Source organism: Aureobasidium namibiae (genome assembly GCF_000721765.1).
Source record: "Aureobasidium namibiae CBS 147.97 unplaced genomic scaffold scaffold_13, whole genome shotgun sequence".
NCBI lineage: Eukaryota > Fungi > Ascomycota > Dothideomycetes > Dothideales > Saccotheciaceae > Aureobasidium > Aureobasidium namibiae.
In genome coordinates, this window is record NW_013581196.1 from 665613 (window position 1) to 690122 (window position 24510).

Consider the following 24510-nt stretch of genomic DNA (forward strand, 5'->3'; position numbering starts at 1 on the left):
GGACCTACGCCCCTACAACCCCTTTCTACACTGCCTCCACGCGACTGAGTTAGTTCTTGTTTTATTAGTATGATACCACCCACAATGATTCATTTTCTTCTTCCTTCCTACCTTTTCATGTTCCCTAAAGACAGCTATAGAAATGCACAGTAACTTCACTGAATCGAGAGTGACTCATTGAGCGTCAATTCGCTGTAGAAAGGCATGATGGGTCTTTGTACTAAAATCTCTCGTACGATTCATGTCTCTGACTATGTTTCCTACCTTCTCGTGTTCCTAAACGCAGCTGTAGAAATGCATAGTCACTTGACCAAATCGAGAGTATACATCGAGATTTAAATCTGCTGTAGAAAAGGCATGATGAGTTTCCGCACCGAGGTATATACCATCGCCACGATCGCCGTGTGCTTGTATAACAGCTTTGCGAACACTCGAGATTCTCATATATATCTTCAATCAAGGATTGGAGAATTAAGCAAGCGTTCTTTTAGATTCAATCATGTAGCTTTGACTTGGTCGCCAACCCTCACCCATCCTTTCGTTTCTCCTTTGCTCAGAGATAAATGGACGCCAAACCACACTTTTCCATCTTGACGTCTGGTTTTTGCTAGTGTTACAAAGGGTTCTTGTCTGGTCTCTGCGGTCTGCTGGTCTACGCATAACATGTGGCATCTCCTGCATTTGCCCAAGACTTTGAAATTCGCTGTTGATGAGGTTCCTTCGCTGCTGTGTGAGTGGCGTTTGTGTGAAAAGATGCACAGAGATGTCCAGGTGTCTTCTATGTATGCTGTTGACGTTGAAGACGAAGGCAGGGATGGAGAGACGACGATGTTGGCGCGGAAAGTCGATGGCGGGACTGCGGTTCCTCCCCTGGCTTTTATGGCGGCGTTGAGGGCGCTCAAGGATGTGCGGGATATGCAGAGGACCGGGCTTTCGTTTGAGAAAGCTAGCGGTGTGGCGTCTTTGCTGTCGGTGGTCTTACTGAGATGCGCTTTTGCGTGTCTGGAAGCAGAGTTTGCGGGAAAGCGAGCCAAGGTGCAGGAGACGCCTAACACGGCAGACAAGAATGTCGATATATAAGGTGAAGCGTAGACTCTTGAGCTCACAATATCACCGCAGACATTTGTTGGCGTAGAGGTTTTGCTATTAGCAGTAAAGCACCGTGGGTCTGCAGAAAGTGGAACATTGATCTCTGTGGCAGTGCTGTCTTTGGTGGGTACTGCACAACTGATGCGTAATAGCCCTGCAGCAAAATCGAGAGTCGGACGTAATAGAGCCATGCGTGGATACTTCTTTTGTGAAAGCGCAATGGAGGTTCCGCTGTGTATGATGCACCATTCTCGGTCCCAGGCAAGTCCTTGTGGTTGCACTTCCCAAGAAGTGTTTGCAGGGATTTGCCAGCCAGCACAGCTTTTTATTGGGTATACTGTCAGACTCTCGATATGCAGTTGCTCTGACACCGGCACATCTAGCGACGATATGGGAGAGTCTGTTCGATTGAACGGCACGCATGAAGTGTCGAGGAAGAACTCGGCGATGAAAGCGACAAAGACTTCGACGTCTGTTAAAGTGGACATGGCACCTATACTTGCTCGTATCATACCAGTGGGTTGACCATTGATGACATCGTCGGTTTCGGAGCCGCAGCGTTGGCCAGAAGAAAAGTTGTCTTTCATTTGCCAAGGCGAGAGATTCAGTGCTGATTGAATACCCCCAGGATTGCAAAGGCCGCCAGTGCGGATGTTGATGTTGCGGACATGGGCTAGCTTTTCAACTTCCAGATTACTGACCATTTGTCCCCTGGAGTCGCGGAGATTGAAGGCAACCACGGGGCCTTGAGTGTTCTTGTTGCCATATGACGAAGTCGGATCCTTGTATATCTCACACACTGGTTCATCGTTGGCATGGCGCAGCGATTTCAAGGACGAATACAAGCGCTCAGCAAGTAAGGATGTGTGTTCAGAAACACGTTCCAATGTGCCAAACAAGTCGCGGTGGACTGACAGAGCAGACTTTAGAGCGATGATGCTGTGAATGGGCAGAGTACCATCCTCGAGCTGTTTATGCAGATGAGCAGATTTGGCAATATGCCACTGCTCCTTGAGCGACACAACCACATCGACGGTGCCACCACCAAAGTACCTTCTCTTTTGCAAAGCCCAGGCTGCATCTTTGCGAACGATCAAAGCTCCCAGATCCGGGAACCCAAATGTCTTGTACAAGCTGAGAACTGTAAAGTCGGGGGCGGTATCGAGGTCGGCTAGGGAAAGTGGGGAGGTCGAGAGCAGGGCAGCGGCATCCAGCAGAGTCAGCACACCCTTGTTCCGCATGCGGCGACACCAATTGAGCGGCAGACGGCGGCCATTCATGTTGGATTGGGCAGGGTAGGCAAAAAGTCCGAGGCGAGTTTGTGTATCTTGCGGACCGTATTCAATCCAATCTTCGACTTCCTTGTCCTCCCTGAAACAGAGATGTTCCTCGGCCAGCTCACGCATACCGACAAGACTGGTATGCGCATCTCTGTGATAGCCATACCAGAAGCCCGACTCGTGTTCACGGAGAGCATCGGCCACCAGTTTGATGCCTGCAGTGGCATTGGCAACAAATACCAGATCGAAATCGTCGGGGTTTGCATCGAAGAAACGGAGGAGTTGTAGTCGGACGTCTTGTACTTGGTGGGTAGATCGTTGTGAGGCTTGCGAGGCAGAGTGTGGATTGCCGAAGAGATTGCCCATCATGTCTTTGGTAAAGGCATCGAGCAGCGATTTGCTATATAGAGTTGTTCCGGCATGGTCGAGATACGTCGCTCCTAGATACTTGTCAACTGTAGGTTCCTCGGGCAGCGCTACTATCACATACCCTTGAGCATAGGATACTCAGTCTGCCTCATGTGCTCAATGTACGCATTGTATTGCGCAGCGTCCATGCTGCATGAGCGAGTCATCTTCATCCAAAGTCGTCGACTACCACGGCAGTCTTCTGTCGAGTATATAGAGCAAAGCAAACTGCCATGAGGGCAACAGATGAAGTTCTGAACAGACAGCTGAGGACCGAGAGTCTCGAGTGCGGCGAACAACGAAGGCCCATCGGGGTCCCCCGACAGACATGGACCCTGGCTGGCCCCGTTCCTTATCACCACCTTTCTCCGTAACGAATACCATGACTTCTGCACATGAGACTCTCTCCTCTCTCAAGGCTTCGCCGAGTGCGTTGCTGACATAAGCATGGTCCAAGCTCCCCTCGAATCTCACTGCTATAAAACCAGCCTCTCCCCTGCACCCTCTTCAACAAAGCGATCAAAACACCAAGGCCATGCCACGACCGGCGCTTATGTCGAGCTCTGGAACCCTTGCGTTTCACGACGCAAGGCAATACCACCTCACAAACATTTCCTCTACGGCGTTGCGTTGCCAGTCTCTTCTGCCCTCGGGTAGAAGAGGCGTGGCCTTGCAGAACAATTCTCTGGATTTAGGAAGCTGATTCTCGTAATGGTCTTATTAATTTAGGGCTGTGAGTCTCGGTGTCCAAGAAGGAGTACATATCGCTTTTTTCTTATTACTGTTTTGTCACAATCAAGAAAAAATTTTGCTCTCTAGTTTTCACTCTCTTCATGTTGTGCCCACGTGTCTATCCCGTACTTTACGCTGCCCATACAGCGCCGTGTGGCATAAGACCACCTTTTGTGCTGTGCGGATGTGCATCAACCGATCTCTGCGTGTGCTTCTCGTGGTTCGAATGATTGCATCTCACAGGATCACACAGACAACGTGTGTGTACTGAGTCTGCTAAAGCATGGCTATAAAGTCGCGTGTTAATTCGCTGGCTGGACAGATGGTATCTCCACGTATCTCATAGCCACACCTCAGAGTCAATTGACTGTGCATTATCACAGCATACAAATTCGGTCATTTTACATCCAGAGAGTGCACAACCTAGAGTTTGAACAGGAAGATTTGCAAAGGGTACCGTTTCCTACAAACGCCAGAAGAGCAAGATACGAGATGCTGATGATGGAACATGCTTCTTCTTTTAAACAGATCAAGAAGGGTATATGGAAATTGTACAGAAACGCTTTTTATGCAACACATCACTCGTCCTCTGCTTCCTCAGCACCCTCTATCGTTCCGTTCTCCGTCACCTTCTTTGACACGCGGAACAGCATGGCGTGGTTCTTTCCAGCATTCGTCATCCATCGACCAAGCTTGTGCTCTTTGCCGACAGCTGCAACGATCGCCAGACCATCTTTGCCTCTGTCACCGCGTTCGAACACAGCAAGGTCGTTGATAACGCCATTGACCGTCTTGTTCGACTCTGGTACAGCGTGTATTGAGTCGTCCATGTACATTGCTTCTCCGTCGATGAGTTGGTTGTCTTCGACGCAGCCGATGGGACCCAAAGCTTCCAGCCTTCTCCTGTCTTCGGTGATCTTCCAGGCTCTCAGTTGGCCGTCCCAACTGCCACTGATGACAATGTTGCTGAACGGTACGCAAGCAAGAGCGGTGATCCATCTGGGTTGAGGTTCTGTGTATACGCTTGCATCTGCTGAAGGATCGGCTTCCGCGCTGACATCGTCGGGGTTCGGTGGTGGGTCAAGGCCGTGTGCGAGTGGTAGAGTGAACATGGCCTTCTTTTTCTGGATGTTCCAAAGCGATAAAGTACCGTTGTCTGAGCCAGTAACGAAAGTTTCATCGTCGACCATAGTCACTCTGTCGATGGAGCCTTCGTGGAACTCTCGTGGTTGAGGAATACCGGCTGCAGCATTCTCCTTTCTTTGCTTGGACGAGGCACCGCTACCGCCACCGCGGAAGACGAGTTGACTTTCCTCGACGACTCTCCAGAATCTCGCCGTCCTGTCTCTGGCGCCTACTGTAACGCACAATTCTTGGTTCAGAGCGCCAACATCAGTGACTTCATCTTGGTGACCGAAAAGTGTTTCGACGTATGCCAATTCGTCCAGACTCCAGAGCTTGATTGTTCGGTCTTTGCTGGCCGAGTACAGCTGATTTGTGGTGCGGCGGAAGCAAAGAGAAGTGACAGCATCTCTGTGGTGGTGGAAGAACTTGAGGGGTTTGAGTGTTGCGGCGTCCCAGACAATGAGCTTCCTGTCTTTACCACCAGTAGCTACAAACTTGCCGTCTGTCGAAGCGGCTACACAAAGGATAGCGTCGGTATGGTGCTTGAAGTCGAAATCATCCTCCCTCTTTCCATTGCCGCGTGTGTAGATGAGCTTCTTGGGTTTCGTGGGTTGCGTGTGTTTGGATGAGGCGTCAATTTGCTGTGGCATCTCCCACTTGATCAAAGTCATGTCCTTGGAAACGGTGTAAATGTATGGAGCGCATGTGGCCACGCCGGTCAGGGACTGCGAGTCTGCGCGGAACTGCGACTTGATGGCGTTCTGATAGTCGTAGTCGTCTGCGATATAACGGTAAATTTTTCCCTTGCTTTCTGCCGAGTCTTCTTTCAGGCGCTCGCCCATACGCTCAGCCAACAGCTCTGCATCAATGTCCTTTGCGTCGAAGCCCTCGGAGATAATCTGTTGTCTCGTGTTCTCGAGGTATCGTTCGGCCAGCCGTGTTCTCCTTCCTGCAGCATCTTCGCCTTCGAACTCTGATTCCGAAGACTCATCGTCAGAGTCGGCAGGCGGGCGAGGGCCTAGGTCGTCGTCGTCGTCAAAGTCGCTGCCGGAGACAGAATCGTCGCGAGTTTCTCTTCGCTTTGTAGGGCGTGCATTCGAGCGATCGTTTGTGCGTTGAGGTCGGGGAGCGCCGGCTTCAGGTCTCTTTCTCTTCAACGAGGCGGGCTTTGTGAAGAAACTCGACATTGTTGGCGTGGCTGTAGAGTTGGGCCTTCCTGTGCAGCAAAATGCGACTTCCTAGAAACTTTTTTGCCCGCTGCGACTTGCAATCCGGAACCCACGCCCGGACCATCTGCTTCACCGCCTTCCCGCTTTGGATGCACCATCTACGTCCATGTCCACTTGCTAGACCAAACATGTTCTCATTCTATCACGAACGCTTATATTGTTGTTATCTCGAATCTCATCGGGCTTCTGTTGAATTCTCCATCCCAGAATAACTACTAAACACATGCTTGACCGAGCTACCAAGCATGAGTCGAGATGCATTTCTCGCTCGTATGGCCATGGTAAGTCTGTCATTAGAATATCTGAATGATCGTCATTTTTCTGTGACGTCTGCTTGATCCAAGAGGTTTATGAAATTCATCACGACTCTCTCCGGATCGTGTATACACATTGAGCATCTTGATCGCCATAGCTGACAGCATCCATCAAAGGGCCGATCAGTGTACGAGGCTCCAACAGAAGATTCAGAAGCAGCTACACGGTTAGCGAGACCTGGTGAGCAGCAATACAACACCAGAGGTGAACCTGTCTGTCTAGCCACCAAACGCCAAAAAGAAGCCATGATAGCAGCCTCAAACGAAGTTCTGGCAGCTGTAGGCGTATGCGAAAAGAAAGATGCACTCGTTGATTGTCTGGACGAGGACCTGCCTGAAGATCAACAGCGAGTCCGGCTCACAGATCACGAATGGAAGATTGTCAGAGAAGGCGAAGATGACTACGGCGAGACCATCCGTATGGTTGCAGAGACTTCGAGAAATTTCTTGACCTGGTGGGTGATGAGCCTGCGGAGAAGGATACAAGTTGGCTTCATCTCATCCAACCTCAGTTTTATCGACATTCTTTGGGGCGAATGGACATCCTTCACCAGTAACGGGTTTCTCGGTGCTATCCGGTATCTCACGGTTGGAGGACTGGCAGAAGTCACATCACAACTCATGCTAACTTTTGTTGACTGGTATCTGGGCGAGCAAGTCATGAAGATCAGCAAGAAGATCATCCAGCTAAAATCTAGCACTAGGAAACGCTTTTTGCTACTCAAATGTGTAAATTACACTTATCAGGCCACAAATGCCTTGCTCCATCTCTTGGTGTACCCGTTAGCTTCCTTCTCTTGCCTGCAACAACTCGGCCTTATATCCTCAAAGACGCTCCTACCTTCCAAGTCCTGGTTGATACCATGGAGCCCTTCGTCTCCAGTTCGCTGGGCCTTCTTCGAACAAAAACAAGTCGGGAGCTCGAGAACGATGGGATTGTTACTCTCACCAGCAGCTCTTTGGGTGACTATGACTCTACTTCAACATTCTGCCGCCTCAGCCTATGGTCATGTGCCCCTGTTCGAGTACAGCTGCATCCTAGGTCCTCACAATGTCGCCTCATCGCAGCAGACAGCCGACTCGAAAACCAGTTTCGCAACACCCTTTTCCCGACTTCGAGACAGTGCACTGCAACTCCTGGGCTGGGGACCCATTCCCTCTGCCTCAGAAAATAAGTCACAAGACTTGTCACGGGAGTCGAGTGTGCGCAACCCTGCAAGCACAGCACTAAACGCACATCATGGTCCGACTGCAAGACACCGAGTCACCGAGCTATCAACCCTACCCTCGAACCTTCTGGCCTTGAATCTTGACTATCTTTTCTGGACCATCATCATGCTCCCGCTGGAGATTCTGCATCTCACTTCTCTCTTGTCGGCGTTCTCCTCGACTCCGGCAGCAAGAATGAGTGTTGTGGATGGCGGGTTCGTAGGAGTGGTGCCAAACCTCGCAGCATCTAGGATGGCAAGAATGAACAAGATAGGCTTGTGTCTGGCATTGGAGTTTACGCTTGATACGGCAGTCTGGGGTGGAGCATTCGTCTGGGCAAAATATGTCGGTACTTCCAGATACTACTGGGGACGCACGTGATGGAGTCGGACGGAATGAATGATGGCGAGGGCAAGAGACTGTTTTGGGTATCTGCAGCTGTGCTATGCGCAATACAAGATAAACGCTTGCAAAACAAGAAACAAGTGAAAAGAAGACATGGATGTTCTACGACAGAAAAGTGAAAGACCAATGTGGAAGGAGTCATCATTGTTCGATGCCCCAACGCTTCCAAATGGCCTTCAGTCTACCTTTTGCCTCTTGACTGATACACAAGCTAGGATCCAGAGGTTTTAGTTTCTCCTCTCCAAGCAGACTCAAGGCTGCAAGACCGAGAGACGAGTGATACAGATCGGGCAGATCGCCAGCGATTTTGCCAAAGCCACCGAGTTGAGGGTGAATGGTTCGTTCGAGAAGCCATCGGCGGAGGGATTCTGTATTGGGGAGATTGGCTTGGCCAAGAATCTGTTTGATGTCGCGTTAGCCATACAGAATCGGTGATACAATTGGTGACAAGTAGATGGAAAGTAGGACGTACGGATAATGAACCATGGACCCAAAAGGCATAGCATGTGTCTGCAATCTTGTTGCAACGGCCATTGAAGCCCGTCCACTCCAGACTAAAGTTTATACTCGGTCGGCCTTCATAGTTCATTTGTCCCTGTTTGCTCACAAACTTGTCTTGATAGACGAAGCTATGTGCATCGTGGCAGGTTTCGGCCGTGTCTGTTTCATCGCCGTATGTGTCCAGTTCGTCTTCTTCGCATATGGTGGCGGTCTGGCGCGAGACTAGCCATTTTATCAGGAGGGAAGGGTTGGTGAGGGAGTCGTTGGGCGAGGGAGGGGAGGGTAAGGCAGAGTGAGGTTGTGGGGGTAGGCGGTTGATGTTGCTGAGGGCACCGATGGCGCAATAAGTAAAGCCTGCGTGGGCTTCGTGGTAGGGCGCGTCTGAGATGCCGCCGTCGTATGTCTGGGTTGGTGTTAGCCAGTTCCTTGCTCTGTGTCTTTGATCGCCTGTACTCACCTCAGCGCTCCGTATGCATGTTACGAAGTTGTCGATCTCGATGTCTGGACAGCCTTGTATGTCACCCTCGTAGGTCCCCCTGAGAACGTAGCGCACACCAGTGGCGCAGTATCCGAATCGTGAGTCTGTGCCACCGTTGATGGTGCCCTTGACAAGCGTCTCGCCAAAACTGCCGTCGGGTCTTTGCAGTCGCGTGAGCCATTGTAAACACTCGCTTCTCTTGACTCTGCTCAGATCGTCGTCCAGGACGAGTAGCGAACACAAGGCGAAGAAGGTGGCAGGCAGATTCGCGGGGTCCCAGTGCTGGTTGTCTTCTGTGGTTGCGTGTCCAAAAGTTGCGCCAGGGAAGGCGCGGAAGCCGCCATGTGGGTGTTGGTTATTGTAAATCCAGTCGATGTAGTCTTTCCTCTGCTCTTCTGTCGTGTTTTGCTGTAGCGTGCCTAGCAGGTCCAGACCACTGAGGGTGAAGAAGGCGAGGGACATGCGATTACTGTCATTGCTCTGGTAGGCGGTGGGCAGGTATGTCTTGAGTGTGCGCAAGAAGTATTTGGTGTGTTTGGGGACATCGAGTTCGGGAGAGGAAGCCATAATGTGCTGCACCTTTGGCTGTTGCGGTGCCGGTTTGAGGACAGCGGATGGCATTACAAAAAATTACGTCAAGGTTGTCAAAGCGAGTCACTTGGACTTCCCCAGACCCCTGTTATGCTCATCGCAATATCCATCTTTGTCGCTCTTATCAAATCAAAAAGTTGAGGCTCAAGTGGCGCACCCGCCGCCGCCAAACCCTCTTCCATGACGCTCACTAGTCATGCTCCCACACGTCTGTGCCCACCAGCCACCATGCTTATGCATGCTTGTGCTGTACCCATTTGTCTACCATGCATATATATGCATGCGGTCCGAGACAACGACATCAACATCATGAAAATACCACGGCCCGTCCATTTGCTGCTGGACTGGGATGGCACTTTGACCCGCAAGGACACCCTTTCTCTGGTCGGTAGCATGGCATACTACGCCAACCCCGACACATCTCTACCACCATGGTCAACTTTTGTAGATGGATGGATGACTGACTACACCGACCACGCAAATCGCTATGAACCCATCACACCCGCCAGAACAACTCTGGATCAAGAACGACAATGGCTAGCGAGTCTTGCACCCATCGAAAACAAAAGCGTCCATCGCGTCGAATCAAGTGGTATATTCAAACGTGTCAAGGCCAGCCACGTCGACCATATCGCTGCTTCATCCATCAGACGCGGGGATCTGCAACTGCGCAGCCATTGGCATCTGCTTTTTCACACTCTGCTGTCCAATCCATCCAATAAGATCAGCATTCTGAGTGTGAATTGGAGTGCTCGTTTCATTCGCCAGTCTCTACTCTCCGCGTCCTCAAATCTTGCATCTCCGGACAATGAATCACTGACTTCTTATGTCCGTACTATGGATATCGAGGCGAATGAAATCTCCAATCTCGAGCACACAGAGGGGAGTGATGGTAGGTTGTCCAAGGATTCTAGCACTGGTATACGCACCTCTGCGGACAAGCTGCTCCGCCTACCGCTTCGCTGTCAACAAAAGCTCGACAAGTCCATCTCGACAACAGAGGCAATCGAGCAACAGGAAGAAATCGTCGTCTATATCGGCGACTCCGCTACCGATCTTGAAGCTTTACTTGCAGCAGATGTGGGAATTTGCATCAGAGACGATCCCATGGGAAGCAGCCAAAAGGAACTATATGATACGCTTCAACGGATCGGCGTAAAGATCCAGAATATAGATGAGGGTATAGACATGAAGCAGAAGACAGGCCATGTCGTCTATTGGACGCAAGATTTTGATCAGGTGGCTAAAGCGTTAGCAGGCCTGGCATCGTGAGGGCGCGTGGAGATTGTGGATTTCAAAACATAAATTCCGTTTTTGGCGTTCCACACATCATACCAATTATTGTCGCAGACATATCGTACAAGATCTTCCATAGTTGGATACTCTCGAGTCAGCAAGACTCCTCGTGACAATCGATGATCGACTCTGTCCTGGAGGGAGGCGCATTTGAGTCAAGCTAGGGTCGCCCCTACCATGTATTGGCCATGATTTCTGGAACAGCCGCAAGCTCATTGGAAGTCGTTCATTTCGTTTATACTTGACAGACCGCACTTTATATCATGATCTCCGGAGCAACTGTGGCCCAAAAGAATGCAGAGGACGCACGGAGTCGAGATTGCAGAAACAAAAACCTCTCAAAAAGCTTGCAACATTCCTGCTGTCTCGATCAATCGATTGTTGCTGCTCGCCACATTGTGAGTAATTTCCAGGAGAACAGAATACAGCCGATAGAGCGGCTCCGCAACCGACGTCTCGCGGCAGAGAATCCACCGTCCAGAACGTCTTTTGCAGTCGTGTCACATCACCCAAGCCGCGCGGGTCCAAGGTATCCAATACTTGGTTGGTCGTCTGGATAGCTCGGAACGCCCACACACAGCAACGTCTCATCATGTGTCTAGCACGCTGAGGCTAGCGGCCATGCTGTCTTGGGTATGATGCATCTTCCACGTTGACGCCGCTGTTGTCGGGTTCAGTTTGTGAGGAGGCTTGAAAGGCTTGCTTCCACCTGCTGGGCGCCACCAAAGCTTGGCCGGCAATGGCGTTCACAATCATTGTCTGCAACATCCACAACAGCTCGACGACTTTGCTCGTTCCATGTCTTTGCGACTAACATCGAGTGTCTAAATTGGTCTTCTTTTTACTGCGTATGCGTACTCAGAGTATGTCACCAACAACCTGTTGACGGGAGCGAGAATATCACAAATCTTTAGCCCGTCTAAAGATGTCGTCCGCATGGGCCGATACAATCCATGGTATTCCTTCCCAAACCGCTCAGGCTAAATCGACTGGGCATGCATGCCCACCCTGAGATGTTCAACCCGAACGCACCTGATAGGTACGGACTCGCGCGTGCTCCACCATCTCCGCGCTCCTCCGCATCGATCCCCACATGCTATCGAGACCTCCATGTCTCCAAAACAGTAGGAGTAGGCTGACAGCCGGCGGCTAAATCCATATGTATCCTAGTCCACGCCTCGTGCAATTTGGCGGCTAATCATGCTCACCTGTACTTCATACACACACAGACCTCTGACCGTCTACGAGTGCCGTAGATCCATGTACCTGGCTCGTCTCCAGTCATTGCTCAAGTATAAGATCTGTGGAGCACCTCCACTTCCCCCAGACAAGATCGATTTTCGTACGACTATCATTAACCATTCGAGAGAAACATTGACACATCCTCCAACATGCATACCTCGACAAGTGGAGGCCATGACGCTTTGTCCAAGCGACGAGCTCAGTTCGCTGGCCCATCGGGTGTCAAAGGTCTCATCCAGAACTCGCGCATTTTCCTTCTCGCCGTCTTTGCTTCGCTTGGTGGTTTCGTCTATGGATGTGAGTATAATGGTGGAATGCTTGAATCGAGCTTGTGCTGACGGCAGCCCTCCAGACAACCAAGGAATGTTCGGACAGGTTCTGAACATGGCATCTTTCAACAGAACGGTCAAACCAGAGTCTATCAGCAACACTACCACTAGAGGTCTTCTTACTGCGTAAGCTCTCTCAACGACCACACATGGAAGTGATACTGACCCGAGCAGTATCCTCGAACTCGGAGCATGGGTCGGTGTATTGATCAACGGATACAATGCCGACAAGTTTGGTCGCAAGGTCGCCACCCAGATCGGTGTGGGCGTCTTCATGATCGGTGTGATCGTCCAAGCATGCGCTAAGAATGCCGACTACATCTATGGTGGTCGTTTCGTCACTGGTCTCGGTGTCGGTATCTTGTCTATGATTGTTCCTCTGTGAGTAACGAGGACACCTTACAGCCGCCACTCACTCGACTGACCACGACCACAGCTACAATGCCGAACTGGCACCTGCTGAGATCAGAGGTTCGCTCGTCTCGCTCCAGCAGCTCGCCATTTGTACCGGTATCATGATCAGTTACTGGATTGGTACGTCGCTTGCTTCTGCCCATGTCTAGACTCATCTCATCTATGTATTTAGGATACGGCACCAACTACATCGGCGGTACCGGTGCTGGCCAGTCTAATGCTGCCTGGTTGGTTCCCATCTGCATTCAGCTGCTGCCCGCTCTTATCCTCGGTGTTGGTATCATGTGGCTTCCTCAAAGGTGAGATCTATCAACGACGATGGAATAATCCTGCATACTGACAATTCGTAGTCCTCGCTGGCTCGTGTCGAACAACCGTGAGGACGAAGCTTTGGACATTCTCGCCGACCTCAGAAGAGCACCCAGAGACAGCGAGGTCGTGCAACTCGAGTACCTCGAGATCAAGGCCCAGCACATGTTCGAGGTCGACAGGTCGAGAGCCAAATTCCCTCAGTTCCAGTCCGGAAGCTTCTCGGACAACTTCAAGCTCGGATTCTACGACTACGCCTCCTTGTTCACCAACAAGTCTCTCCGCAAGAGAGTTTTTGTCGCCGTCTTCACTATGGTCTTCCAACAATGTCGGTCCCCATGATGTGTTGCGTTGAGTCGCTCTGACTAACACTGATGCGCAGGGTCTGGTATCAACGCCATTTTGTACTACGCCGCTTTCATCTTCCAGGATCTAGGCTTGACTGGCAACACCACTTCGCTTCTGGCTAGTGGTGTCGGTGGTATCTTGCTCATGCTCGCCACCATTCCTGCCGTGCTTTACATCGATCAGCTCGGTCGTAAGCCCGTCCTCATTGCCGGAGCCATCGGCATGGGTATCTCGCACATCATTGTCGCTGCTCTTTACGGTCACTTCGGCCCTACCAACTGGGCTGGCAGTGCGGGCAAGGCCGCTGGTTGGGTCGCTGTTGTATTCGTTTGGATCTACGAGATCAACTTTGGATACTCTTGGGGAGTGAGTCATTGCATCTACATCACGTTCCTATAGCATGACATTCACTGACTATTCTCCCAGCCTGGCGCATGGGTCCTCGTTGCCGAAGTCTTCCCTCTCGGTGTCAGAGCAAAGGGTATCTCGATCGGTGCCTCGTCCAACTGGCTCAACAACTTTGCTATCGGACAGGCCACTCCCGACATGGTCTCTGCCATGGGCTATGGCACCTTCATCTTCTTTGGTATCATTTGTTTCCTCGCCGCCGCCTTCATCTTCTTCATGGTTCCCGAAACCAAGGGTCTTACTCTGGAAGAGATGGACGAGGTCTTTGGTGACGAGGCTGGCAACGCTGCGGACGACCGCGCTAGACTCGACAGAATTTACACCGAGTTGGGTCTCATGGATGGTGGTGATCACCCCATGAACAGCGGCAAGATGAATGGCGAAAAAGTTGCCGCTATCGACATCATGAACGATGGCACTTACAAGCACGTCAGCAACTGAGTCTAGATCTCGTTGTTCGTTGACAGATTGAGTTTAATGTTGCACAGGAGGAGGGTTTGTTGTTGGTTTGCTCACATTCGCTTTCTCAATTCTGGTTCACACCTTTATATACTGGTCCTGCCAAGAGAGCTATGTGCACATATGGTTGTAATGATACTTTATACCTTTACTATATTCTGCCGTCTCGAAATGCACCACGAACTTGTATATGAAATTGCCTTTTTTTATAGTGTTTTTCCGCACAAGCATAGATTGACTACATAGTAAGGCTGTAAACAATCGTTCCCATACACTACCACATCTAAACCTTGTAAACAATCTTGAAGGACGAAATCTTGCCCTGACGATGCATATCAAAGCCCTCGTGGATAGAGTCAAGGTCCATCAACTTGACCTTGTTAGGCTTGATCTTGCCTTGCTCCAACCAAGAGGGAAGTTTCTCAAACAATTCAGCAGAGAGTTCGTGGTCATCAACCGAAGCCTTCGAGCATACACTATCAGCGATTGTTTTGTCATAGAGGGTCTTGGGCAGACATGACTTACCAGCCAGTGGAACTCCTTGTACTGGTGGTCCTTGAGAAATGCTGTCCAAACGAGCACATCTGTAATCTTTACATGCTTGGCAACGCCCTCTGTGTTGGCCTTGCCGGGACGTACAGTGCACAAAACACCACCCTTATCGGCGATAGCGTGAGAAGCCTGTGTCGAGGAATCATTTTGACCGATAGTGTCGAATGTATATCTGAGATCTGGCGCAGCTTTCTTGATGTTGTCGACGACGCTCGAGTCATTGTAGTCGAACACATGAGTGGCTCCGAGTTTCTTGACCAGATCGAAGTTTCGAGGGCTGCAAGTGGTGATGATGTTGAAGCCGTAAAGCGCAGCAATTTGAATGGCGTACTGTCCGACACTCGCTACACACGTACAAAATTAGCAGCCATCCATATGTCTGGTTATCGATGTACTCACAACTTCCACCCCAGATCAAGATACTCGTCTTTGCTTCCTGTTTGGGAATATTCAAACAGGTCTTGGAAAACAGGGCCAACCAAGCAGTGCAAGAGGCAAGTGGCACCGTAGCCGCATCTTCAAGTTTGACTCCCTCGGGAACCTTGAAGCTGATACGATCATCAGCAAAAGTGTGACTGCCATAAGCTCCTAGCCCTTTGATCTCTGCTCCCCAGATCAAGCCTGCAACCACGTCTCCTTTGCCAAGTATCTTTGCGTCTTTGCCGGGCTCCTCAACGGTGCCGACAAAATCGCAGCCGAGGACTGTGCCTTCGCCAAATGCGTTGCTGTCGAGTGTTTGGACTGCACGTCGAGGTTAGTGATATGCGAGTATTTCAATATTGGATGGCAGGAACATACTATCGGTAGGATTCTGGGCTACATATCGTACAGATACAAGACTCTGGTGTGCTTCACGTGATGGCAGCTGGATTTCTTCCTTGGTCAAGACTTGTTTACCGTCGCGCTCGTGCTGCACCCATGCTGTGCTGCTAGTCATGTTTAAAATTGATTGAAGTCGTGCAAGCTGGAAGCGAGGAGGTGAGGATCGATCCCAATGGATGAATTGTTCAAGTAGACAGGAAGTATCAAGACAAGTTGGTACATTGAAGTGAGATGTTTGTATGACGCCCAATTGATAGACTTTCGGATAACTTGCTATAGAACGAAGGCGGGGTTCGATTTATAATCTGGAGACAGGGCAAAAGTTGACGATCACGAAGAGTTCTAGGCGTCTTGGAGAACCTTCCTGTACACTTCAATACGCAATTGGCATAGGTCTGATGGAGCTACAAATGTGAGGTGTCGTGAGCTTGATTCAAGTTGAGATCCACTGTGTACCTATTTACACCGGGTAAATAGACACGAGAACGCGTCACAGCGTCCGGGCGTCAAGGTAGTACAGTGAACCTGTTACTGATTCCAACCTTAGATCTGTCATCATGGCGTTCGACATAGAGCTCTTCAGGAGTCACAGACTTGATGCTTGACGGAGCTCACGATCTACGAAGTACTGGAAGGAGGCATTCGCGGACCCCCGATGTTCCTCCGCTTAGTCATCATTCAGCCTGCTTGTGGGAAGAACAATCCACGGGCCATGACAACAACCAGTACGAACAAGCAGTCACTCGAGCAATTTGCTGGTCTCCTTCTACGGCCGAATAATACAATGCTTGGAGCGACTTCCTTCATTGCGTTTGTCTAGAGAGCAACGTCAGCTCTCTAAGACCACTTTCGACTGGTTCTCTAGAGTTGGTGGATTCAAGTCACAAGTGTGAGAACATGTTTGTACTGAGAATTAGCGTTTCTATTATCTCATGTCGGTATTGATATCATTACGTCTAATCTAAATCATCCCAGGTAGTAGACTTTGCCTTCAAATAGCCGGCGAGCCGTTCGGAACACGACCACCTCTTCTACTTGACTCTTCGCATCTAATCGGACGTCGACATCCATATCACCGCCGGGATGTCGGAGACGAACGGTCTCAAGATCTGGCACGTCATTCATCTCGATAGGAGAGTCTTCCCTTTTCCTCGTATCAGATGAGCCATTGCGAAGCTCGTATGCCACAGTGCCTTTAGTGCATGCCGCAGTGCCGAGACACACTGCTCCGGTCAACTGCAAGCTTCCGTGAACTTTGCCCATAGAATAAGCAACGACTTGGAAGTCTACCGACGGCCCGTCTTCTACGGCTACTGGTCTCGTCAAAACTGCGATCTTCGGTGTGCCTCTGGTGAGCGCTGCTTCGTTGGTGTTCTTGGCTAGACCCATCAAGACTGCTGCTTCTCTTCGAACCTTCTCAATGAAGTCGATAGAGACTGCTGCGCTAGGTCCCTCCTGGTGATAGAAGTCCGGCAGTGTCGAGCTGTCAACAAGACAGAAAGGGTTGGCAGCGTCAACAAGACTAACTTGTATCGGAATAGGTTCGGAGTTGAATGAGGTTTGCATAAGGATGGTGTTCATTGCGCGTCCTGAAGGTAGTAGTTTGCCGGTCATGGCACCGGCTGGCTTGGAGAAGCCCATTTGCACTCGGCTACCGACCGAGTATAATCCGGGAAGTTGGCAATCTCCATCTTCTTGGAAATGGCCTTCGTCGTCGACTTGGACTGTCTCGATCATGACAGAGTTTGTGTTGGTGTTGAAGACTCTGACTTTGACCTGCTTCTGTCCTGGCAGAACATCAACCAAGCCTTCATCGACCGCGAATGGACCGACACCAGATGCGATGTTGCCACAATTGCCTGTCATGTCCAGCTTAGGAGCGCCAATTGTTACTTGGACAAATGTGTAATCCACATCCACGCCGGGACGAGTGGACCGCGATACAACGGCAACTTTTGACGTCGTTGAAGTTGCTCCGCCGATTCCGTCCAACTGCTTGGGGTCCGCGTCATACGAGCCCATAACTCGTGTGATGACAGAAGACCAGTCTTGTTGGCTCTGTGGTAGATCTTTACGATGCAGGTAGAGACCTTTTGAGGTACCAGCTCTCATCCAGACGGCTGGGAGTGCTCTTCGCTTTTTGGGTATAGCTTGAGGTACCACAGTAGTGGTAGAAGTGATGATTCCTGGCATGATTGATGGGTGGAAGTCTATAATTCGAGGAATGATTGCAGCGTCAATGTGTCGTGCGGCCGTCCTGAACATAGTAAGTTGGAAACCTCGAATGAATAGTCAATATTGATACTACGTAGGCCTTGGCCTCGGGACTTATATCCATTGACTTTTTAATATACGCGACCACTCGCGGCGTCTCTTCTCCCGCGTATATTCATCCTGCCACGGAATGATACTAAAGAATGTCGTAGAATTCGCAGAGCTTACCTCGAACACAACTGCCGAGGGACTCAGCAAAGAAAGCCACGGAAAATCATGTTCCACGGCTATATATCGCCGTTCTGACCCACACTTCTCCGCAAACACCAAACTCTACTCCAGACGGTTACCCCGGGACCGAAGCCGGATCTTCCTCATCGGCGAACCCCAACCTGGGGCTACGACTGGAGTCTAATCCTTCTGGCGGGTTCATAAATACTAAGCTCTCTTGTCCTCTTGGGACCAAGAATTCCAAGCATCCCATCGCCCAACTCAGCTCAACATGCCTGGAAGACACGCAGCAACCGTCAATCTTGTCAACCCGGCGCCAAAAGAGGTATACAATGCATATGTCTACCTCGTTGCCATGGTCGCCGCCATGGGCGCCTTCATCTTCGGTTACGACTTAGCTTTTATCGGCACCACAATCACTCTTAAACCATTCCTCAAGGACTTTGGCCTCACCCACGCCTCCGCAACCGCTAAAGATGCATTCTCCGCCAACATTGTTTCTCTGCTACAAGCAGGGTGCTTCTTTGGTTCCTTGGCTGTCGCACCACTGGGAGATCGTCTTGGACGCAAGCCTGCGTTGATGATCGCCGGTCTGGTTTTCTGCGCTGGATCTTTGATGCAAACCGTCAGCTTTGGCCATGTTGCAGTCATGTATGTTGGTCGTGCCATTGGCGGTCTTGTAAGTATTGCTTCGCGCCCCATTGGAATACTATCACTAACGACATCATCAGGGTGTCGGCGCTGCCAGTGGACTTGTACCTATCTATTTGGCTGAACTTTCACCACCAGCCATCAGGGGTCGCCTGGTTGGGATTTATGAGATTAGTGTACAGACCGGTACCTGCATCGGCTTCTGGATATGCTATGGTGTTCAGAGAAACATGAAGCCTACATCTTCACAATGGATCTTGCCCTTCGCCGTCCAGCTCATTCCTGGCGTGCTTCTGATCATCGGAATGTTCTTCGTGCCCGAGTCACCCCGATGGCTGGCCCAACACAAGTCTCGCGATATTGCAGCACACACACTTTGCAAGCTTCGCGGTCTGCCCGAGGATCATGTCTACCTCCAAGAAGAGCTTACTCACATCATGGATACCGTCAATGAGCAGCTGGAAAGCCCCCACGACCAAGGCCTGGTTTCTCAGGTCAAGGAGCTCCGCGTTCCCAGCAACCGCAGACGTATCTTTGTAGGAGTGGCTATCTTCATCTTTATGCAGTTCGCGGGCAGTAACGCCATCAATTACTACAGTCCGAGGATCTTTAAGTCTATTGGCCTGAAGGGACAATCCACCGGTCTATACGCCACTGGTATTTACGGCATCGTCAGACTCGTCTGTGTCATTATCGCCATGCACTACGTAGTCGATCGCTTCGGACGCAGGAAGATGCTCATGGGTGGCGCAGCTGTGATGGCTACTGCCATGTGGTTCATTGGTGCATACATCAAGATCGCGAATCCTGCCGCACATACTGTCGGGCTGTCTGCCGGAGGCTACGCAGCAGTTACATTCATCTACATCTTCGCAGTCGGTTTCTGCTTCTCCTACGCAGGAGTACCATGGATCTATTGCTCTGAGATCTTCCCTCTTCGCATCAGAGGTCTGGGTATGGCTCTGTGTACTGCCACGCATTGGTTGTTCAACTTCGTCATTGCCAGATCAGTGCCATACATGATCTCCAACATTGGATTCGGCACGTACTTTGTTTTTGCCTCTTTCACGACTGTCTCGATCGTCTTTGTTTACTTCTGCGTGCCAGAGACCAAGGGCTTGTCACTTGAGGAGATCGACATCGTGTTTGGTGGAGAGCTGACCAGCGGACTCGATGGCGCTGCTCTGGAAGAGGTTAAGATTGGCGAGGAGGCCACACATGTCGAGTACATCCAAAAGTCGTGAGCGGTGCTCAACTTCTTGGTTCTGACTACGAAAGTTATGTGAAATGTTCTGGAATTCAGTGACTCTTTTTTGTACATATTTTTTACACATAGAATATATCTACGCGGATGATTCTTAACTTGTTACACATCTCTCTCGTGTGCAGATTAATATCACGTTGCTAGTTGTGAAAATGCACATAGGCTTCAAGAAGTAGGTATATGTCCGTCGAGAAAGGCTTCACTCTTGGCACGCGGCACTCTCTCTGGAAACAGCTCTGGTCCGGAGATCATCATGCCTTTTGACGGGCTCCAAAGCTTTGTGGGAGGCATATGGGAGATGTATACTTGAGCGCAACCCCTATGTGCCGAAGTGTGTATCTCGCACGCTCCTCCTTCGATGATCACACCTATCAAAATGCACAGTACTTTCTGAATTGTAGGCAAGTCCACAGAGAGCCGACAAAAAAGCGGCTCTCAGTGGACGCGTTCGATTCGCACAAGGGACTATGCATTTCTATAGCTAGAAGGGCGCCATGTTGTTGGGATAGAACCAATCGAAAGCCGAGGCATTGAATCCGAACAAAGCGTCGTCGTACGATTCAAGGCCTGTATTGGCCACTTGTCCCTGGCCTGTGGTCGGCATAGCGGTATACATAGCGTTGGTTGTGTGGTCTTGCGGCATGGGAAAGCTTGCAGGTTGGCCATATAGCTGCTGTTGTTCGTGCATAAAGCTGTGGATGATTGTATCCACGTCTATATCAGGGTCAAACTGTCCAGCAACCATTGTGGGCTCATGATTGATGATCGTGTCGATAGGTAGGTGCGATCTTACGATGCTAGAAGTATTGCTAGGAGACGTAAAAGTGTTGGATTGTGATCCTGGCGTCACGTTAGACGAGGTGCGGTCAGTGACCGTATCCCTGGGATTGCTAGTGGCGCTGGAGCTGGTCCCCGGGTCGTCTAGTTTGATGCCCATTCGCTTCTTTAGGTTCTCAATCACGATAGACGCCTTCTTGACTGCGTAATTCGTAGCTGAATTCTGATCAAACACAGCGAGGCATGTACGAAGATGTTCGTGCGCCTCAGAAGTGGACGCCCTCGTGGCCGCGATGCGGACGTGTATTGTGGCAGCAACATAAGTTGCGTACGAGATGAGATATGGTGCTCGTCTCACGGAGAAAGACTTGTCGTAGAGCCGTACTAACTTCACTATGTTGATAGCAGCTTCTGTGCACGTCGCCAGTGACGACTTCGAAGTTGATGGCAACGTCAGATGTAGATGACCGTCGGCTACGAGCGGACGGTGAAGAAGCACTCTGAGGACGTTCCACATACATTGGAGTGAGAAGACATGTGGTGGAGGAAGCTGCTGAGCTCCACTGTCGCTATTGGTGTCGATGCGCAAGTGCTCAGGCAGCTCGGCCATCCAGTCTTGCAGCTGCTTCTCAACATACTCCAGATCTTGGACCAGATCTTGAGTAGTTCGCTTCTGCTCTCTCTCGCAGTAGGTTCTGTCAAGAATTTGCTGGAGAATCATGCAGAGTTTACATAGTTGTCCGAAGGTTGACACACTGTAGCTTGGCGAACCAGGATAACTTGGACCACTAGCATACGCGAAAGGATGCCAGGCCTCTAATTCTTCGTAAGTGTCCATAAATTTGATGGGGACTTGACCATCGATAGCTCTAAGGCTCGCCGGACGACCTTGGTACAGCGACTGCATCTTGTCGACGACATATGCTGACCAATAGACTCGTCGGCGAATCTCAAGATCCTCTTCGGAATATCGTTGCATGGTTGGCATCATGGCTGCATCTACGTGTAGCCCAACATCAACCAGCATTCTAAAGGCCGTTCCAGCGTAGACCCAAGCAGCACTCTGTTCGTCGCCGAGAGCGAAAAGGGAATTACTCATCTGTAGCAAGGCTTGAATTGTGGTGATCTCACTGTGGTCAAGTGCTTCTCCAAGGAGATCACGCACACGATTGCGGAACTGCCAGCCAGCTGTTCTGACATCATTCGGATCTTTGCGTAAGTCCAATCTTGGGCTGAATTTAGAGGCTCCGTAGAAGATTGCATTGAGCAAGATCTTTGAGAAGTACGGCCCGTTGCAGGCCATATCTCGCATGAATGCCGGTCGATATGTGATGAGGAAAGAGTGGTGTTGCCGATTCCAATGGAGATTTAGCAGATGCATACCGAGTTCGGGATCCACACCATCGAAATCAAGCTTGCCAGCACGAAAGTTGATGCTTTCAAGCTGTCGCTGCTCCGCTGCAGCAGCCACCAAAATCCTAGGCATCCATGTCTCTCGCTCTTTGGTCAAGTATGATCGGGATTGTCGATTGGACGCTGCTGCTTCATTGAAAAGTGTACTTGTCGGACCATGATAAGTTGTGCTTCCGACGGATGCTGGCGTCTCGACCGGATCGTCACTCTCACGACGGATTGGCTCTGCAGGAACAGTAGTGGTATGCTCCGCTGGAACATTTGTGATAGGCTCATCCACATTTATTGATTGTTCTGGTGTTATCCCATGGTGGCTTGCTTCAGGACGAATCTGACCGTGACTTGGTTCAGTGTGAAACTGACCGTGACTGGCTTCAGTGGGAAGCTGATCGTGTCTTGCATCGGTTTGGACCTGATTGTCAGGGGGCGTGGTGCCCCCTGAGGCTCGTTCACGGAGACGGCGATTCTCTTCGAGCAATTCGTTCAGTGCAGCATTCGTGGGTCGTGGTTTCCGCGTGGGGCCACTAAACACGCACTCCTGCTCGTAGACCTCACAGTTCTTACAGCGAGGTCGCTCCCCTGTGCACTTCATCTTGCGCTGTCTGCAGTATGCGCATGCTTGCTGTGCACGGACATGCCGTCGCTCAGGAGGCATATTCTCCGCGGATTTTCCTGCTGTGGAAGCGTGGTGACACTGGTGAGAGGGCACGAGAGATACCGCGAGCCGGGCTCATGATGTGAGATGGCGGGGTCCGTGACGCGACATGCGCGTGCCAACGGTCGTGGTCAATGCTCAGCCACGGCCAGCTTGCTCCGAGCCTTCTTCTTGTGTCTGCCGGTCTCTCTCTCACAACAACACGCAAGCGGGGCTCGAGCCATCGAAACGCACAGTCCTTTTCAAATGGCAGACAATCTCACAGAGAGCCGAAAAAATCACGATTCTCAGTGGATGCTCTCTATCTGCTGAAGACTTTGTGCATTTCTATAGCTCCAGTACTCGCGTAACATACTTTGCATGGGGGATGTTCGACTTTCAATGGTCAGGCTCCTTACACATCTATGCTCTGATCTCTCCATGTGCAAAGGTATGTCCCGTGAGAGCTATGAAAACGCACAGTATCGTGTCGGGCCAGGACGTATTCACAGCATGGAAATTTGGCGACTATGTGACGGCGAGTGCCAAACACATCGGCTGTAGGTAAACGCTGAATAAGCAGGATCTATATGGTATATAACACTCGGATATCAAGGATACACGGCCCGATTTTGGGACGATCAAAGAACAAGAATTTCAAGCCAAGACGCCCAAGATTCTCTCGTAAACCGAGAAGACAATTCCACCAGAGAGCAGGAGTCTACCCAATCTTGGGCCGCTTCCCTTCCAGAATGCTCTGACACCCCCATCGCTCCAAACGCCCCTGACAGCTCGTAATAGCGTTTCGCCTTGACTACTCTGTGTACGAGTCTTGATGGTATCGAATGGTTGAGTGGCATACACAGTGATGAGTCCTGCACATGCACCAATCGCGAAAGTCTCGGGTGTAGTCTTTGGCGCATGTCCGATATAGCTGGCGTATTGGGTCTTGAGCGTGTTGTATGACCCCATTCTGACCGCTGAAGTGGCTGATTGTTTGATGGTCGTGCTAACCAGACCTCGATACAGCCCTGCGATGCCTTGTTCGCGTATGAGGATACCGACTGCATGAGGAGTAGACCGGAACCGTTTGGCGCCTTTGCCATCATCAATGAGAGCAGTCTTGATTCTTTCTGTCGGTGTCACAGCCAGAACACTTTCCACAGCTCCTGCCACACTTCCAGCCAGGATACCTCCGGAGGTCGAAAGTTTTCCATTCTCGTCTGCAAGTTGAGCTTTGATGGTATCGAATGCGAGGAAGCGAACACCGGCTTTAAGTGCAGTACCGACGATCAACGCGCTACAACCAGTGTAGATACCTGATAGTCCTTGTGTCGCCACTACGCCGCGAAGTGCTTGGAATGCATTGCCTTGTTTTCCTTGGGATCGCAATTGACTGCTGGTTTTGGCATACTCAAAAGGGTAGGTTATGCCAGCTTCCACACCTCCTGCTACAGCGCCGGCGAAAAGGGATGTGAGAGGATGCACATGTGCTGTTGTCTTTTTCTTTTGAATTGACGGCGTCGATAGCGCGACTGTGTTTGAGGATACGGCGGTCGTTGACATTGTGAAACTTGAGTCTTGGGATTCGATCAAGGATCTTGGTGAATGATTTTGCTTCCAAGAGTTTGTTGAGTTTTGTGGTCGTCTCACCTTATATTGACACATTCTGCGAGCTGGGTGGTCACCCACGTCTATCATTTCTTAGTTCAGTGTCCGGCATAGGCTCCTACTCGGATGTAGACTATGGATGCTATTACTGCGCTTCTGATACGACACTCTTTCC

General features: G+C 50.6%; 11 protein-coding genes across 11 annotated transcripts; 4 read left to right on the forward strand and 7 right to left on the reverse strand.

The window, feature by feature from the left end:
* Positions 1-497: 497 nt before the first annotated feature.
* M436DRAFT_51131 (PLP-dependent transferase) lies at positions 498-2944 on the reverse strand (the record flags this gene model as incomplete). The annotated part of the gene is made up of 2 exons (XM_013570012.1): positions 498-2809; positions 2860-2944. 2 exons carry the CDS (start codon positions 2942-2944, stop codon positions 498-500), a joined length of 2397 nt encoding a protein of 798 aa, XP_013425466.1.
* Positions 2945-4087: 1143 nt separating this feature from the next.
* M436DRAFT_65596 (WD40 repeat-like protein) lies at positions 4088-5821 on the reverse strand (the record flags this gene model as incomplete). The annotated part of the gene is made up of 1 exon (XM_013570148.1): positions 4088-5821. One exon carries the CDS (start codon positions 5819-5821, stop codon positions 4088-4090), a length of 1734 nt encoding a protein of 577 aa, XP_013425602.1.
* Positions 5822-6108: 287 nt separating this feature from the next.
* Positions 6109-7767, forward strand: M436DRAFT_74538 (uncharacterized protein; the record flags this gene model as incomplete). The annotated part of the gene is made up of 2 exons (XM_013570255.1): positions 6109-6144; positions 6295-7767. 2 exons carry the CDS (start codon positions 6109-6111, stop codon positions 7765-7767), a joined length of 1509 nt encoding a protein of 502 aa, XP_013425709.1.
* A 165-nt stretch (positions 7768-7932) lies between these two features.
* Positions 7933-9391, reverse strand: M436DRAFT_65598 (geranylgeranyl transferase type I beta subunit; the record flags this gene model as incomplete). The annotated part of the gene is made up of 3 exons (XM_013570149.1): positions 7933-8190; positions 8264-8695; positions 8750-9391. The coding sequence occupies 3 exons, from the start codon at positions 9389-9391 to the stop codon at positions 7933-7935; spliced, it is 1332 nt and encodes a 443-aa protein (XP_013425603.1).
* Positions 9392-9670: 279 nt separating this feature from the next.
* On the forward strand, positions 9671-10633 carry M436DRAFT_83754 (uncharacterized protein; the record flags this gene model as incomplete). The annotated part of the gene is made up of 1 exon (XM_013570256.1): positions 9671-10633. One exon carries the CDS (start codon positions 9671-9673, stop codon positions 10631-10633), a length of 963 nt encoding a protein of 320 aa, XP_013425710.1.
* A 1415-nt stretch (positions 10634-12048) lies between these two features.
* Positions 12049-14148, forward strand: M436DRAFT_51256 (general substrate transporter; the record flags this gene model as incomplete). The annotated part of the gene is made up of 8 exons (XM_013570035.1): positions 12049-12196; positions 12252-12354; positions 12403-12609; positions 12665-12762; positions 12815-12941; positions 12993-13279; positions 13334-13665; positions 13726-14148. The coding sequence occupies 8 exons, from the start codon at positions 12049-12051 to the stop codon at positions 14146-14148; spliced, it is 1725 nt and encodes a 574-aa protein (XP_013425489.1).
* Positions 14149-14449: 301 nt separating this feature from the next.
* On the reverse strand, positions 14450-15655 carry M436DRAFT_74542 (NAD(P)-binding protein; the record flags this gene model as incomplete). The annotated part of the gene is made up of 4 exons (XM_013570257.1): positions 14450-14629; positions 14692-15062; positions 15118-15459; positions 15517-15655. 4 exons carry the CDS (start codon positions 15653-15655, stop codon positions 14450-14452), a joined length of 1032 nt encoding a protein of 343 aa, XP_013425711.1.
* Positions 15656-16506: 851 nt separating this feature from the next.
* On the reverse strand, positions 16507-17652 carry M436DRAFT_51246 (DUF453-domain-containing protein; the record flags this gene model as incomplete). Its single annotated transcript, XM_013570031.1, has 1 exon — positions 16507-17652. The coding sequence occupies one exon, from the start codon at positions 17650-17652 to the stop codon at positions 16507-16509; it is 1146 nt and encodes a 381-aa protein (XP_013425485.1).
* A 604-nt stretch (positions 17653-18256) lies between these two features.
* Positions 18257-19880, forward strand: M436DRAFT_51555 (general substrate transporter; the record flags this gene model as incomplete). The annotated part of the gene is made up of 2 exons (XM_013570079.1): positions 18257-18664; positions 18717-19880. The coding sequence occupies 2 exons, from the start codon at positions 18257-18259 to the stop codon at positions 19878-19880; spliced, it is 1572 nt and encodes a 523-aa protein (XP_013425533.1).
* Positions 19881-20822: 942 nt separating this feature from the next.
* On the reverse strand, positions 20823-22721 carry M436DRAFT_34497 (uncharacterized protein; the record flags this gene model as incomplete). The annotated part of the gene is made up of 1 exon (XM_013569948.1): positions 20823-22721. A coding segment is annotated over one exon (1899 nt), but the record flags the coding sequence as incomplete, so codon positions are not given.
* A 660-nt stretch (positions 22722-23381) lies between these two features.
* On the reverse strand, positions 23382-24290 carry M436DRAFT_51539 (mitochondrial carrier; the record flags this gene model as incomplete). The annotated part of the gene is made up of 1 exon (XM_013570075.1): positions 23382-24290. The coding sequence occupies one exon, from the start codon at positions 24288-24290 to the stop codon at positions 23382-23384; it is 909 nt and encodes a 302-aa protein (XP_013425529.1).
* Positions 24291-24510: the final 220 nt, after the last annotated feature.